Below are 15,616 nucleotides of genomic sequence, written 5' to 3'. Positions count from 1 at the left end.
TGACTGGGCATCTGTGCCTCGTGTGATGGCAGAAGGACGATCATGCCTACGGAAACCCTCCCTCATAGTGCCCAGTAATGCCCCATCCCATGGGACTGCTGGCAACAGTCACCACTGAATTTGCATTTACATTTACATTTACATTTTTGTCATTTGGCAGACGCTTTTAATCCAAGGCGACTTACAAGTGCATAGGTTCTTCCACATGTCAAAGCATCACATCCATAACTAGGAAAATACACATGGAAAGCTGTTCTAAACATATAGTCATCATCATAAGTGCAAATTTTTTTTATCAGAAGGGCGGGGCGCGGGAAATCAGGAGGGAGGACTAAGGTAGAGTTTGAAAAGGTGTGTTTTGAGTCTGCGTCAAAATAGGGGGAGGGATTCTGCTGTCCTGCCAGTGGTAGGCAAGTCATTCCACCACTGAGGAACCAGAACGGAAAACAGGCGTGAACGTGCAGCTCGACCGCCAGGTGCACGTAGAGAGGGAACCATAAGGTGACCAGAGCTGGCAGACCAGAGTGGTCTAGCTGGGGAGTAGGGAGTGATCAAGGATTGTATGTAAGGTGGGGCAGTCCCCTTAGCAGCCTGAAATGCCAACACTAGGGCCTTGAATCGGAAGTGTGCGGCAATAGGAAGCCAGTGGAGGCCAATGAGAAGCAGGGTGATATGAGCCGACCTGGGCTGACTGGTGATCAGGCGGGCTGCAGCATTCTGGACCAGCTGGAGGGGCTTGATGGCACACGCTGGGAGATCAGCTAGGAGGGAGTTGCAGTAATCCAGGCAGGAAATGACGAGCGCCTGGACTGGGTGGCTTTCTCTGTCAGGAGATGACGGATACGGCGTATATTATACAGAAAGAACCTGCAGGTTCTGGCAGTGGAGGATACTTGTGGAGCCAGGGTGAGGCAGTTATCAAGAGTCACCCCAAGATTCTTTGCCGTATGGGAGGAGGAAACTACAAAGTCCTCAACAGTCAGTGAGAGGTCGATTGACGGAGAGGACTTAGCAGGGATGTAGAGAAGCTCAGTTTTGGCAAGGTTGAGCTTCAGGTGGTGGGAAGTCATCCATGCAGAGATATCAGCCAAGCAGGCAGAGATCTGTGTGGTGACTTGGGTGTCAGGGGGGAAGGAAATAAAGAGTTGGGTGTCATCGGCGTAAGAGTGATAAGAGGCAGGATTTCATACCAGACAGTAGGTTGCATCCAAACACATCTACACTGTTCTAACAAGGTGAGACATTCAACCTTTTGTGCTCACTTCTGCACATCGCAACATTTATAGAAAGTCACAGAACATACAAACCGGCCATATAGTCAACTCCTTCGACCTTCAATATTCCGTCTCCGCCTCGCCGAAGCAGTTAGCAGCAACACACCAATTTGACATACAGGTATAATCACATATGCGTGCATGATATAAAGCACACAGTGTCTGATTTCAGTGTAGAATGTTCCAGCCCGCCCAGGTTATGGACAGCCCTGACGCGGGCCATTATATCGCTGTAGCAACACAATAATAGCAAGTTCATATCTGGCTATTTCAAGGGAATACAGTGACCTTTCCGAGCACAGTCTGCTTCTCATTAAACACCATTTTAATTTGCTCCTGTGGTAGTCATCATCATTACCATTCTTTGTCTTCATCACCATTAGCGTCTTACACATTGGTATAATTGCAAAAAGGCCAAGCGCCCTCTACGTGAAGCTCTATACTCATTCTTCTCTCGCCACGGCCATAAAGTATGTCATGGCTCGCCCATCTGATTACAAGCGGAGAAGCAGGAAAATTGCTGTGACTCAGAGATTTCTGCCAGATTACACCCACACAACCCAGAACGAGTAAATAATTACATTTCTCAAAGTATCTGGGGGGAAAAAAGCTCCTTTGGACCGAATGGTGTAGTGCTAACTTTAATAAATACTGTCATTCAGTTTGTATGTTTTCGCACAAATTCTGTTTGTGTTTTTTTTTGTGTTTACCAGACAACTCCTATACTCCCTGAGAAAATAATAATAATAATAACAACAATAGTTTTAATAATAATAATAGTAATAATCAATAAAGCTCATATAGCAATAATTAAATTATTTAAAGCCTTCAAATAATGTAATCAATTGTGTATTATGACTTGGTTTGCAGTTTCAACCAAATTATGAGAGGAAGCAAACAAAGTCTGTGTCCCAGATTCATTTGCAGGCGATACACTACAAATAAGTCAAATTCAGTGTTTCTAACTGCCACCATTATTGCGTAGTTCTGCCAGTTAACAAGCACCCTGTGTCCAGGCTCATTGGCAACTAGTGTGACACATACAATATCTTGGAGTATGTACTCAATGACACATACAAGCATTACACTTCAGCAAGTTCTAGCCATGCTGACATGGATTTGGGAAGTGAGTCATAAGAAGAAGATGGAGTATGAATTCTAGAATACAAACATGGTGAAGATTAAATCATTTACACTGTCATATTTTTTATATTGTTTTATTCACCGTTTAAGACAACTGTTAGCCTTTGATAATAATGCTAGCTTGTATTGGGGGGCTATGTTACTGTTAGTAGCCTAGTTAGAATACATGCCACTCACAATAAAATTGAGAGTTGACATGTACTTGCAACAAAGGACTTTAGAGTTCAAACGTACAAGAGTGAATGATTACATGTTTATGTGTGTCACATTTCTTTTACATTATTTTTCGATGTGATATAAATGTTTAATCTAAAACCACCCTAAGGGGTCTAGATGCATTATAATGTACAAAAATCATTTTATTCATTTTCAGAGATATTTTAAGAAGAACTTTGACTACATTTTGTATTTATACCTAAATTATAAAAAAATATTCATATTATAAATGTAAGATTTAGTATTGTAAATGATACATATATCTTCCTTCACTTAAAGCATTTCTCAAGTCTCTGTGATGATCACTGTACCCCTCAGTTTTAACACAAATCTTTGATGTGGACATAAGAATGCAGTCATCACGTTGGTTAAACAAAATATGGGCTGAAATTCACCGCACAAACAGAATATGATGGTGACGTACTGTACTTTTTCGCCATGAATATGCAGAAACCTCTTGACTTCACAAGTGTTTTACTTAAATAGATTTACAATTAATTTAATCTCAGCCTGAGATACTAGGAATGCAGTGTAAGTGGAATTGCTGTGCCAGTATTTTTTGTGCTTGTGTGCTTAACATGGGAACATGTAAATATTATATTGTGCACAAGATAGTGCCTTCAAATATCCTTAATACTTGCTGAGAAAACATAAGTTCAACATGAGCGGGTGCATAAATCTTCAAAGGTCCAGCTTTTCCAAAAGTGGGATGGACTCGATCTCATTTTCCTTCCGCCATTTTCTCAGCCCTGGTATAGCGGTCAAGGCCAACCATCTGACAAATGGCTCTTTTCTCTGTTGGCATTAATTTCCCAGTCTCTACTCACCTCCCAGCTCCCTGCGGAGGACACAGTGTGTACCCTGCTGGAGCTGCGCTTCTGTCTCAGTGCCAGGGATAGCAGCGCTCTTCCTCTACAGCCCTTTCCAAACGGCCGTGAGCACGGCCAACCTCAACCATAATATCACCATGTGGCTGGGAAACATTTGGACAAACTGTCAATATTGCTTGCTGTTTGCATTATGAACATCTTTTGAGTGGGTAATACTCTCTCTGCTGGCATGTAGAACTGGCCCAAAATGGAGTGTGGTTCTTCATACCATCTGGCTGAGAGGTTTTGTCCTTTACAATGGTATGAAAATCGATTTCATTTCTCATTATCATTTTCAATCAAGCTGGAAGGAACTCACCTCAGCCACGACAAATATATGCTGTTGTACCCATCTCCTACATTACGGTCCCCATCTCTATGCTGAGGCATTTTCTTTACTCATTTGCAATGAACTGTGATGGGAGAGAGAAACACTTATGTTGCCGACAACAGAACAGACTTGATTACTTCAGAACCAGTTTTCTAGTTAAAAAGCTTATGAATAAAATAATAATTTAAAAAATGAGTCAAATACATGAGTCAAATATCTTCGCTGACCCTAAATGAAATATGGGACAATAATTACAGAATACAATAACAATATTAATTCCACAATCAAAGACATAAATCTGTTTAGCATGTGAAGCACAAACTTATCTGCCTTCTATCTTTGTCAACTGTATAAAAACTATAGTTAAACAGTGAAAGGCATACTATCCAGCATTTCTTTCCTTGCTTCACTCCTGTTGTTTACTCACAAAAAGCATCCACTCCCCATTCTCAACCCCGCCTACACCACCAAGATCATTCTGGCTCATTTTCTGGCTAGCTTTTGGTAGCTTTGTGGCTAGCTCCATTGCAGACTGCCATGAAGAGCTAAGAAAGTTGACTATAAGTGGCTCGTTCTATTGTTTTAGATAGAAAAGGAAGAAGAGATACCGGGCGGTAGTTCTGGATGATGGAGGGATCCAGAGTAGGCTTTTTTAGCAGCGGGGTGATGTGGGCCCTCTTGGAGGATGATGGAAAACAGCCAGAAGACAGGGAAGTTGTATCTTGACGAGGGAGGTGACAAATGGGAGAATGTCAGGTGTGATAGTCTGGAGGAGAGAAGAGGGGATAGGGTCAAGGGCACAGGTTGTAGGGCGGTGGGAGAGCAGGAGTTGAGAAACATCAGAGTCTGTAAGGGTTATAATTATAGTTAGTAGCTAGCCTATAGCTAACCAATGCTAGCCACTGTCTACCCTAGCCTGCCTGGAAGGAGCACAATTCTGTAACATAAGCACACATACAAACAAACACTTCAATTCATTATCGCTTTGATTTTTTATCAGACATCTTCTGGATTTAGGCCTGAGCCCAGAAGCAGCCCAAGGAACTTTTAGAATAACAAATACAAGTAGACAAGCAAGGTATTGGGCAGAAGTGAACACAGCCACAGGTTGCCAGTGTATCATAGTAAACAGCATGTTTGTTTTATAACATTTTCAACATTTCATTTTCATAGCATGCCATTGATGTTAGTGGTTCTGAGCACAGTCAGTAAAGCAACACATGAGAACTGGCTGTAAATGAGCTGACAACTGCAAATTGAAAGTAATTAACTTCCCAGAAGCAACGACTCTGAAAGATATTCAAACATAAAAACAGGTGAGTGCCATTTCTCAGTTCACCAGAGCCAATCAATTTGTTTAGTCAACCAGATTTGATCAATATCATGCTTCTATTGATCAAATATTCTTCTATTGAAATAATATTTTACTAAATTGCTCTTTTGTGCTTGCGGACTTGGGGAGTATTATTATTATTATTTTTATCTATAACCTATTTTCTCTCAATTTGGAATATCCACTTTGTGTGGGTTTGTGCTCACTGCTGCAACCCAATCCCTACAAGCTCATTGCTGTCAAATTGGGGAGCTGGCAGACAAGCAAATGCTCTCCTCCAAAACATGTTGTTTGAAGCCACTGCTTCTTTTCATTCCGCAGTCTACAGTTATGCACACCATGGCATGATCCAGAGAGGGAAGCTTCATATTTGTGAAGTACATTAATTGCTTTGCAAAGTGCATTAATTGCAAGATATACTTCAAATGCTGATGTGTAGCATTCTGGCATTCACTCAATGGATATACAAACACCAATGATGGGCTGTTTCATGGTAAAATGTGACCGATGAGAAATGTCCATAAACGGATGAAAGAAATGTGGTTCCACTGGCCAAAAAAAAATATTTTGTGTAGAACAGCGATGGGAACAAAACATACAGTAAGAGGGATTCAAGTTGTAATTCACTTGAAACTATTTCCACATTTGGCATACATTTTCAAAGGCTTACTGACTTATGTAAACAACCATAAAAAACATGTCTAGCTTGTTTAACCGACTATATCAATAACACCATGTAAGAATGGTGTTATTAATGGTAACTTTCAGAGATCCAAATTTGTGACCATAGATCCTATGGACTTCTGTCTTGGTTTTGATCTGTCGTTGCCGAATTCTGATTGGACTTTTGGATTGTGATTGCTGGATTACCCTCTCTACCTTTGCCTTATCGGACTGCCTTTTTGAGTTTGGACTCTTGCTTGTGACATCGACCACATATCTGATTACCCTCCTGAATAAAAGCATCTATTCAGAGCCAGGCTGGCCAAACAGGCAGCCGTCAATCGCAGACAGACAGAAACAACAGGGGGAATCAGAGATGTGGTCAATGTCACAGGCGAGAGTCGAAACACAAAAAGGCCGATAAAGCAAAGATACAGACAGGCGATCACAATCCAAAGGTCCAATCACAATTCGGCAATGACAAAACGAAGACAGACTCAGAATCCAACAGGCGAAGTTAGGGGTATAGCAAAACCGCTGGAGAGTAAGAGACAAGCACATTACAATCTGGCCAAGAACTGACAAAAACATACGGGTTTATATACACAGGTAACTGAACTGAACTGAAGTAAATGATAAACAGGTGTGAGTGCAGAGAACAGGTAATGATCCACAGGTGAAATGAATGATGAATGAAAGGACTACGGAAAGCGAGAGTGGACAAAGAACACAGACATGTGACACACAAAAAAAAAAGAAAAACAGACACGGAGTATGATAAATATCATTCCAGAAACTTCCACATATCTCTTTCCAAATACAGGGAATTCCAGGTAGTAACAGGAGTTTCAAGTCATACATTACACCTCATGATTATCATGAAGGATACAGTAGAACATCCATTGACACTGTATTGTTCTTGGTCATGCCCCCACATGAATATTCATCAGATCAATGAATCAATGGTACGAATACAGAGCTGACAATCTGTTTAGTCTATATAATCTATGCTGTGACCTTTAACAACATGTTTGCATTGCAAACCCATACAGTATACTGCAAAGCATTTGTCAGACCACATTGAAAATCTTTCCAGTAATTAAATATGTGAGGCCAAAGGAGACACAATCGTCTTCGGCTCAAGTCCGAGAAAAAAGACACAACGGGTGATTAGATTGAGATTTAAGAGTAATGAAAAGTGTGCAAGATTTCAGCAAAACAAAGGGCCATAGGTGGAAATTTGTGGAAGGTGAATTCTGTACTGATATTAGAAAATAGTACACAGAGTTGTCAATTTGTATCACAGCTTGCCAAGTCATGTATTTCAGGCAGAATCATTGGAATGCTCAATTCTGGCTTGCAATGGCGCTGGATTATGTTTTTCCTATGTTTTTCATAACAGTTCTCCAAATGACTGCCTTAGTTTAAAGCTTGAGTTATGAGTTATGGTTCAGTTCGGGACCTGTTTTATTATTTCATTTTGAAAAGGTAGAAAAACCCTTGTTTCTTTGCTATTGTGTTTAAAAAAATAATTGCATTTACAACGTAATGAAAATGTACTGACATTTAACAACGTGTTTACGGTTCAGTACATAACTATCAGCTCCAGCTGATCAGTGAAAAGCAGACACAGCTAGCCAGTAGATTCCAAGTCTGGCCCATCTCACTCTCACTCTCCCAAGGGGTACTGGTGTGTATGCTGCCAGGCAATGATCGCTCACTAGGCAGCCGTGATGACAGCTCTTACTCTCTTCTCTCCGCTCATTCATAATTGCTAAATCCATTGAAATTCTCCAGTCCAGAAACATGGCTAGCTTTCTCATTAGATGCTTTTGTGGAAATAAAGTTGATGGGGGATTGATGATTGTTATTTAATTGCTTAGACGTCTAGTAGCTCAGCTAAAGGACCTTCAGCCTGGGGAATACAAGCACTGTTCCTTGTGGAGAAGTCAATTTTCTTTGCTTAATTTGTCCATTTGAATACAGGGGGGCAATAACAAAATGGTTTCATGTTAAACTTGTTAGCTAAATAATAATATGACAATAATAGTAGGTTGTCATGGTAAACTGAACTGTGTGTGTCATCTGTGCTCGACTTCACCTTTGCCATTTCACCAAATCACCAGAAGTGGATGATAAGATATTGCAGAAGATAGCTACGTCTAAAGAGCTGTGCTTTCGATGCTATGGCACCTACTTTGACTGTATACTTTTATTACAGTGTTAAATAGAACAGTGGATAAAGTCAGTACTTTAGTTGTACCAGAAACACACTCAGGCAGCTGTTCTATCAGGCTGTGATGCTGTGCGTTTTTTTTCCCAGACATGCATGGGACAGTCGTCATCCTGCTGCCGCTCAGCATCATTCTGATGGTCATCGGGGCAGTGTCTGGTTTCTTCAGCCTCCTGGCCCGAGCGTACCTGCTCCTGCTGTTCACTGGTGCCCTCTTCCTGCTCGGAGGTATGCGAAACCAAAGTTTTTTTTCCGACTTAGATGAGACGTTCAATTTCATTTTAATATTTGTGTGTTCACTGGCTCAATTTCCATGTTAGCATAACATGTTAGCTTAGCATAAAGACTTGAAGCTTATAGGAGTCAGTAGCCTACCTCCTTCAAAGTGAAGAAATACACCTTACAGCAACTCCGAATTGGTTTTATTAACATGAGGTATCATGTGTATTTGAAACACAGGTGCAGGAAAAAAAATGGTAAAAACGAAGTTAGATGGTTGGAACTATAACCGCTGAACACAAGTATCCTTTTCCGTCTTCCGCTGGTTGAGCGCAGTGATTCACGCCCCTTCTGAAGGTAGAGTTGGATACATGTGTGTTCAGGAAGGTTACATGTGTGTAAGCTAACACATTATGCTAACATGGAAGTTGAGCCAGTGAATGCACACAAATTAAAATGAATCTCGTCTTAGCCTGAAAAAAGGTATATTTCCCAAAATGTTGGTGTTTTCCTTTTACAAGCTGGTGTACAGGTCTACCTAATAAAGTCTAGTGTATATCTTCAATGTGGCAATGTTAGCTGAGCCAGCTGAGAGATTGAAACCCATTGCCTCCATTTTAGAATTTAACTGCACAAATTATAAAATGCACTGGCACTTGAGTACTTACACATGTATTTCTCTGCCTGTTGCCAAGGACAAATATAAAATATCTGCCTGGTTACAACTTAAATATATTATCCATTTTAATCTGAAATCTTACCAATATGTATTCTTTCCCCTTCAGTTTTTCTTTCTATGAGCTTTGCAAGAAAGGTTTTCAACTGGGTATAATAGATTCATTAAATTGGGTTTTGACTGGCTTTTGTATTGTGCCTCTGAGCAAGGTGATTAACCTTATGTCATTGTTCAATATACTGTATTTGTATCAGCTGGATAGGTGGATGACTGCCTTCTGCTGTAGGTTTTATTGCGCCGCATAAAGGCATATTTCAAACCAATCAATGCCATGGCTGATAATTGGACTGGTTGCCCATAATGGATAATAATCCAAAGACACAGGAGTGCCTTCAAAGAAGGAAAATTCTTTTTGAGCTCCAGGGGCCGAATCTCATTCACGAGATGGGCCCCCACAAATTGTAAAAGAATTTGGATAACAACAATAACTTACTTCCTACATCCAGACTCATCTGTCAGAAAAACAGTCAAGTGAAATGTAGTCACACAGCACAAAAGCTCCCTGTTCTGTGTCTCAGAGACCTCCCCACAGATGTTCTGAGGAAGACACTTTGCTGAAGTGTGTAAACATTGCCCTGCATGATAAATAAACCTTATAATAACTAAACCATTATTAGCAACACCAGCAGTCTACCTTACATTATGTCTTATTTAGCTAATCAGGTAGCTGCAGCGATGACCAGTGTATTCAGTAGCCAATGTAACGTGTAGGCAGTCAGATGTATGTGTGATTCACATGTGGAAAGCCTTTTAATAGATACATAAATAGTACATACACATACTGTGTGTGTGTGTGTGTGTGTGTGTGTAACTGACCTGTCCATATGTGCAGCTCTGGTCACCCTGGCTGGGATCAGTGTGTACTGTATGTATGCGTGCGTGCGTGTGTGTGTATGTGTGTGTATGTGTGTGTGTGTGTGTGTGTGCGTGTGTGTGTGTGTATGTGTGTGTGTTTGTGTGTGTGCAGGTCTGGTCACCCTGGCTGGGATCAGTGTGTACTGCATGTATGCGTGCGTGTGTGTGTGTGTGTGTGTATGTGCATGTGTTTGTGTGTGTGCATCTCTGGTCACCCTGGCTGGGATCAGTGTGTACTGCATGTATGCGTGCGTGTGTGTGTGTGTGTGTGTGTGTGTATGTGCATGTGTTTGTGTGTGTGCATCTCTGGTCACCCTGGCTGGGATCAGTGTGTACTGCATGTATGCGTGTGTGTGTGTGTGTAACTGACCTGTCCGTATGGCAGTGTGCATCTCTGGTCACCCTGGCTGGGATCAGTGTGTACTGTGTGTGTGTGTGTGTGTGTGTATGTATGTGTGTGTGTGTGTGTAACTGACCTGTCCATATGTGCAGGTCTGGTCACCCTGGCTGGGATCAGTGTGTACTGCATGTGTGTTTGTGTGTGTGCAGGTCTGGTCACCCTGGCTGGGATCAGTGTGTACTGCATGTGTGTTTGTGTGTGTGCAGGTCTGGTCACCCTGGCTGGGATCAGTGTGTACTGTGCATATGTGTTTGTGTGTGTGCAGGTCTGGTCACCCTGGCTGGGATCAGTGTGTACCTGTCCTACTCCGCCGCTGCCTTCAGGGAGGCTCAGTGCATCTCGGGCCAGAAGACTCTGGAGGACGTGGACATCCGGTTCGGGTGGTCCCTGGCCCTGGCCTGGATCTCCTTCATCGCTGAGGTCCTGACGGGCGTGGCTTTCCTCCTGGCCTCCCGGCTGGTGGTGCTCCTGAGGGGGCAGGACGAGGGAATATGAGGGCGGGGAGCGGACACCCGAAAGCCTCGGGCTGCTCCCTCTTCAGGGCGCTGTGGGATTCAGGCGGCCCACGGGAAGGAGTGTGTATGATGCCGCGGTAGCAGGAGCCGCGAAGCCAGGCTACGGAGCTCCGGAGCCTGGCACCCTTTTCCATGCTGGTAGTCTGTGGCTTGTGGATACGTGTCTTAAAAGCTTTGTTTTGGTCTTCCACTTACTCCTGTACAGTGTCATGTTGCCACATGTGTCTGAACAAAACACATGAATGGGCAGGGTAACAAACTATTGCCCATGGAAGCTGTTAAGCTTCTTTTTTAATTGGGAGCATGATTCAATGTTTTGATAGACAAGTGTTTTACACCAAGAAAAAAAAAAGCTCTGTGGTGTTTCTGGTGTTTTTCTGGTGTTCTGTGGTTCAGTCAATGAATCGACATTGTCATTACGATTCAGTTATCATTATGACTCTACTCCTGGACTTAGAATTGGATTCAGTGGTGTCTCTGACTGCTCTGCTTTTAAAAGAAATCACACATTACTGGATTGATTGAAAAACGCTGAAAGAATATTTTGTCTGAACAACTTTTCAGTCCAATTGATGTGCTGACAGCAGATGTGATATTGCTAAAGCTACTGAAAAGCCTACTTTTTCTTCAAATGCTTGTTTCATTCTTGCAACCTCCTGTCAGTTTAGGACATAAACTGGTGTACGTTAGCCAGGGACAATCCTATCAGGGCAGCCCGACCACTCCAAGGGCCTGTCACCACCAGCAAAGGACTGTCACCACCAGCACAGACCTCACCACACTCAAAAAGCAAAGGACTGTCACCACCAGCACAGACCTCACCACACTCAAAAAGCAAAGGACTGTCAACACCAGCACAGACCTCACCACACTCAAAAAGCAAAGGACTGTCACCACCAGCACTGACCTCAGCCATACTCAAAAACAGCAGGAGAAGCCGCTCCACAGGAAATGGCCTGCCGGGTGCACATCAAAATGAAGCACTCCAATCAAAGCTCCCCTGGGCCTCTTAGTGGGACTGAATATATAGATCCTAACCGGTAAGTGCTCACACTGTTCATGGCAAAAAAACTGATCGTACTGGTTTGGTGACCATGTTATCACTGATATAATCTTTCATCATTCCAAGTTCAGACCAATAAAGAATGAATTATTGGCACCCTTGATCAATATGCACAAAAAATACTGTAAACTAACAAATAATATTGTTATGGACATACACTTTATTTTCTAACATGTGTAAAGTAGTGTGTTTTATTAATGATTCATTGGAATCAACCAAAGTTTTACATAAAAAAAGTATTTCCCCAAAAAACACTTGTGATGGCCAGGTACCATGTTTTTTCTTTGTTTCAGTTCTTTGACTTTTCCAATGCTGATGTATGACAAAGGGATTTTGCATGTTTGTTTCCTCATTTTTCTACTTTCCTGAAACAGGAAGTGATGAAATGACACAATATAGTTCCTTGTGACTGAGCAACAAAATTAAGTAATATTGTATTGCCAATTTCACTTTGTTTAATTTTGACACATTTTCTTTCACAAATAATGAGATTACTGAAGAAAAAACATGAAAGTAAATGAAATATATAGCATATAGTTGTCTGAAATGTTTGAACATTGCACATTATCTGTGCTCTTCATTATATGCAGCCTTTTTTCTTAATTTTTTTATCAAGGGTGCCAATAATTCTGGAGTGCACTGTATTGTGCAATGCATAAGGAGTTAAATATCTGGTGCAGCTAAATATGACACCCAGGTGATTGATGTGGCAGTATGATGGGTCGTTTGAAAGCACATGGCACAGACATCATGAAGAACAGAGACTGGGACCCGGGCCCTTGTTCTTAACAGCATTACACCATATAAAACTTGGAGGCCATGTGGGTAACATTGCAATGCCATGACACAATTAAAGAAACATAGCAGAGTATGCTTTGAGAAAATTTGCAAAAAATCATAAGAATGTACAATTTAAAAATTATGAAAATCGTCAGAGAAACTAGAGATGGTTTCAATCAACGTGCATGCTGGCCAAACACAATGCAGCTGCATTGCAAACGGCTGAACTTATTTAGAAAGAAATGGCTGCTACTTTACATTAACTTGCAGCTATAGCTATTTTGTTAAACTGTAACTAATTTGGTAACAAGAGGTTATTACTAAGTATCGCCAAAGTAGGTAACATGGAACAACAGTTAGGAATTTTATTAATTATACAGCCATGTTCTGTCCAGCGAACATGAAATAGTCCCCTATCATGAAGACACTGTGAAATTAACAGCCAACATGTATTTCTTGTGTAAAAAGATATGATCTATGCGTGTAATTAAAATACATAAAATAACTGTTATTCCATGTTACCTACTTTGGAGTTACTCAATAATAACCTCTTGTTACCAAATTAGTTACAATTTAACAACACAGGTATAGCTGTACCTTAATGTAAAGCATTACCAAATTACTCAAATAAAGAAAACAATCACCAATTTTTATACATACATATACAAATAAAACCTTGAATGGATGTAACTCCAAATTGTTAGTCCTAAACTAATTCATTGTAGGCTTCATCATTCCTGAATAAAGTGTGGTTGAAATGTGTGCGGTTCTGTTTATTCATTAGTATCCAATCTGAGACTGTTCATTTGCATTGCATTCATTGGCATATAATAATATTATTCAGCGTAATGCTTTGCTTTGCTTCTTAATTAAAACCACAGCAGCTTTGAAAATGTCACATAAACATTATGATATGCAGAATTAATTAATTTGTTATACAGATAAACATTGTGTGTGATTATTGATGCACGGAAAGAAGCATTTGTTGCTTGGTGCACTTTGGGATCATATTGAGATATTTACAGGATGACAGATCTACAGCTTCTGTTATAGTGCAGTGGAGGTGTGAGTTGCTTCTCGAAGTGGCACAGAGTTAAGTGAATCAAGACCAAAAACGACACACTTATCAACACAACTGTCAGAATTTAAAAGCATCAATCGGCTGTGATGAATGGGACTCACGCATTTAAATAAATACTGCAGAAATAACATTAATTTTCTTGGCAATAAAAAAGGCAGTGCTTCAGCCTTCAACTTTACATGATTAAAGGGCAATTTTAATGCTCAATTATTGAAATATTTGAGTTTACTTTTAATGTTGCTCTTTTCATCCTTTTGTACAACCAACACAGACTCTTTATTAGGTAGACCTGTGCTCATACAGTACATGCAAATATCAGGCAATCATGTATCAGCAGCTCAATGCATAAAAGCATGCAGACATGGTCAAGAGGTTGAGATGTTGTTCAGACAAAACATCAGAATTGGGATGAAATGTCATCTAAGTGACTTTGACCATGGGATGATTGTTGGTGGGTATCTCAGAAACTGCTAATTGTGTGGGATATTTATGCACAACAACCTCTAGAGAACAGAGAACAGGGCAAATAACCAAAAACATCCAATGAGCAACAGTTCTGTGGGCGAAAACACCTTTTTAATTAGAGAGATCAGAGGAGAATGGCCAGACTGGTTCAAGCCGACGGGAAGGTGACAGTAACTGAAATGACCATGCTATTACAACAGTGGTATGCAGAAGAGCATCTCTGAACACACAACATGTTGAACCTTGATGTTTATGCTACAGCAACAGAAGACCAAAAAATAAGTCTAATAAATATTCTACCTAATAAAGTGGGTGTGTATATATATATATATATATATATATATATATATATATATATATATATTGTTCAGCAAAACAGACTCAGTTTTCACTGTCTTTTACTCTCTTACTATGTTGGCAAGGTTGCCAATTGAGGAGGACAATTGAGGCTAATAAACCAAATAGCTTTTTTAGTGTAAAATGAGCAGAGCCATTATGTCATGTTCATGAGAGCATAGGTAGCACACGCCTCAGCTTCATAAGCAGCTTGTGCAGGTTGACCCCAGAGGCCGAGCTGACCAGAGGAGGCGCTGTTGCAAAATGAAACCCTGCTGAGCCACTTCGCAGCACCACGCAGGGCTGCAGGCCACAGGTGGCACTGGCAGAGCCAGGATTAGACACTAGACCGCGGAGCACATAGCACAGCAGGGTTTTAAAAAAATGAGTGTCCCACCTGTCGTCTTCTGGACAAAGACGTCACTTCTGACCTTCATCTGACCTTATTGCATTATTTATTTTCTTTTTTTATGCATGAAGACATCCAACAACTGCAGCATTGCAGCTAATTTATTGAATGAAAGACTGATTTGTACAAACTCCTTCAAGCCCTCAGAGAAAAGAGGCCTGATCTTACAGTTCAGCACATATACAGTACGACACTGAGACACTGTCATTTTTTTATGAATCAGTCAGACCAGGGGTTGCAATTGACTGGTGATAGGTCTTTGATGAAAGGGTATACACGGTTCCAGAGGAACAGATGAAATTACAGCATCCCCCCACTGTCCTCCGCACAGCGCGGTTTCCCATAGACGGGCAGTCCGAGGATGAGGAGATGGATGGTTTTCATTTTGAGACTTCATTTCAGGCATCCGCTTCTTTATTGGCCGTGTCGCCCAGCACGGTTTTACACTGGGGAAAGCCACGCACGCGGAAGGACGCACTATTATTGGCTGCTGCGGAAATGAGAGAGAGGGTATTGATAGAGTGATAAGAGAAGCTCCGAGCCTTGGGCCATTTCCAGCTTACACTGGTGCAAATGAGAAGGAGATCAGAGCCATTTCCAGTTTTCACTGGAAACTTTGTTCTGGTGTGCATAAATGTTTTGGTTCCATTTACACCATGTAAATAAGATAGAAATGTAATAAAACATTTACTACA

The 15,616-nt window shown here is 41.2% G+C and overlaps 1 protein-coding gene across 1 annotated transcript in view; it reads left to right on the top strand.

Moving 5' to 3' along the window:
• LOC133113940 (transmembrane protein 114) overlaps positions 1–10,767 on the top strand; it is a 33,099-nt gene extending 22,332 nt beyond the window's left edge. Inside the window, exons 3-4 of the mRNA XM_061223100.1 lie at positions 8,153–8,290; positions 10,538–10,767. Of these exons, the coding sequence (XP_061079084.1) occupies positions 8,153–8,290; positions 10,538–10,767 (368 nt within the window). The remainder of the gene's footprint in view (positions 1–8,152; positions 8,291–10,537) is intronic.
• Positions 10,768–15,616: the final 4,849 nt, after the last annotated feature.

The sequence above is a fragment of the Conger conger genome, chromosome 16, assembly GCF_963514075.1.
Source record: "Conger conger chromosome 16, fConCon1.1, whole genome shotgun sequence".
In the NCBI taxonomy this organism is placed as follows: domain Eukaryota; kingdom Metazoa; phylum Chordata; class Actinopteri; order Anguilliformes; family Congridae; genus Conger; species Conger conger.
Note: the sequence above shows the minus strand (reverse complement) of the source record. Positions and strands in the feature narration are given on the sequence as shown.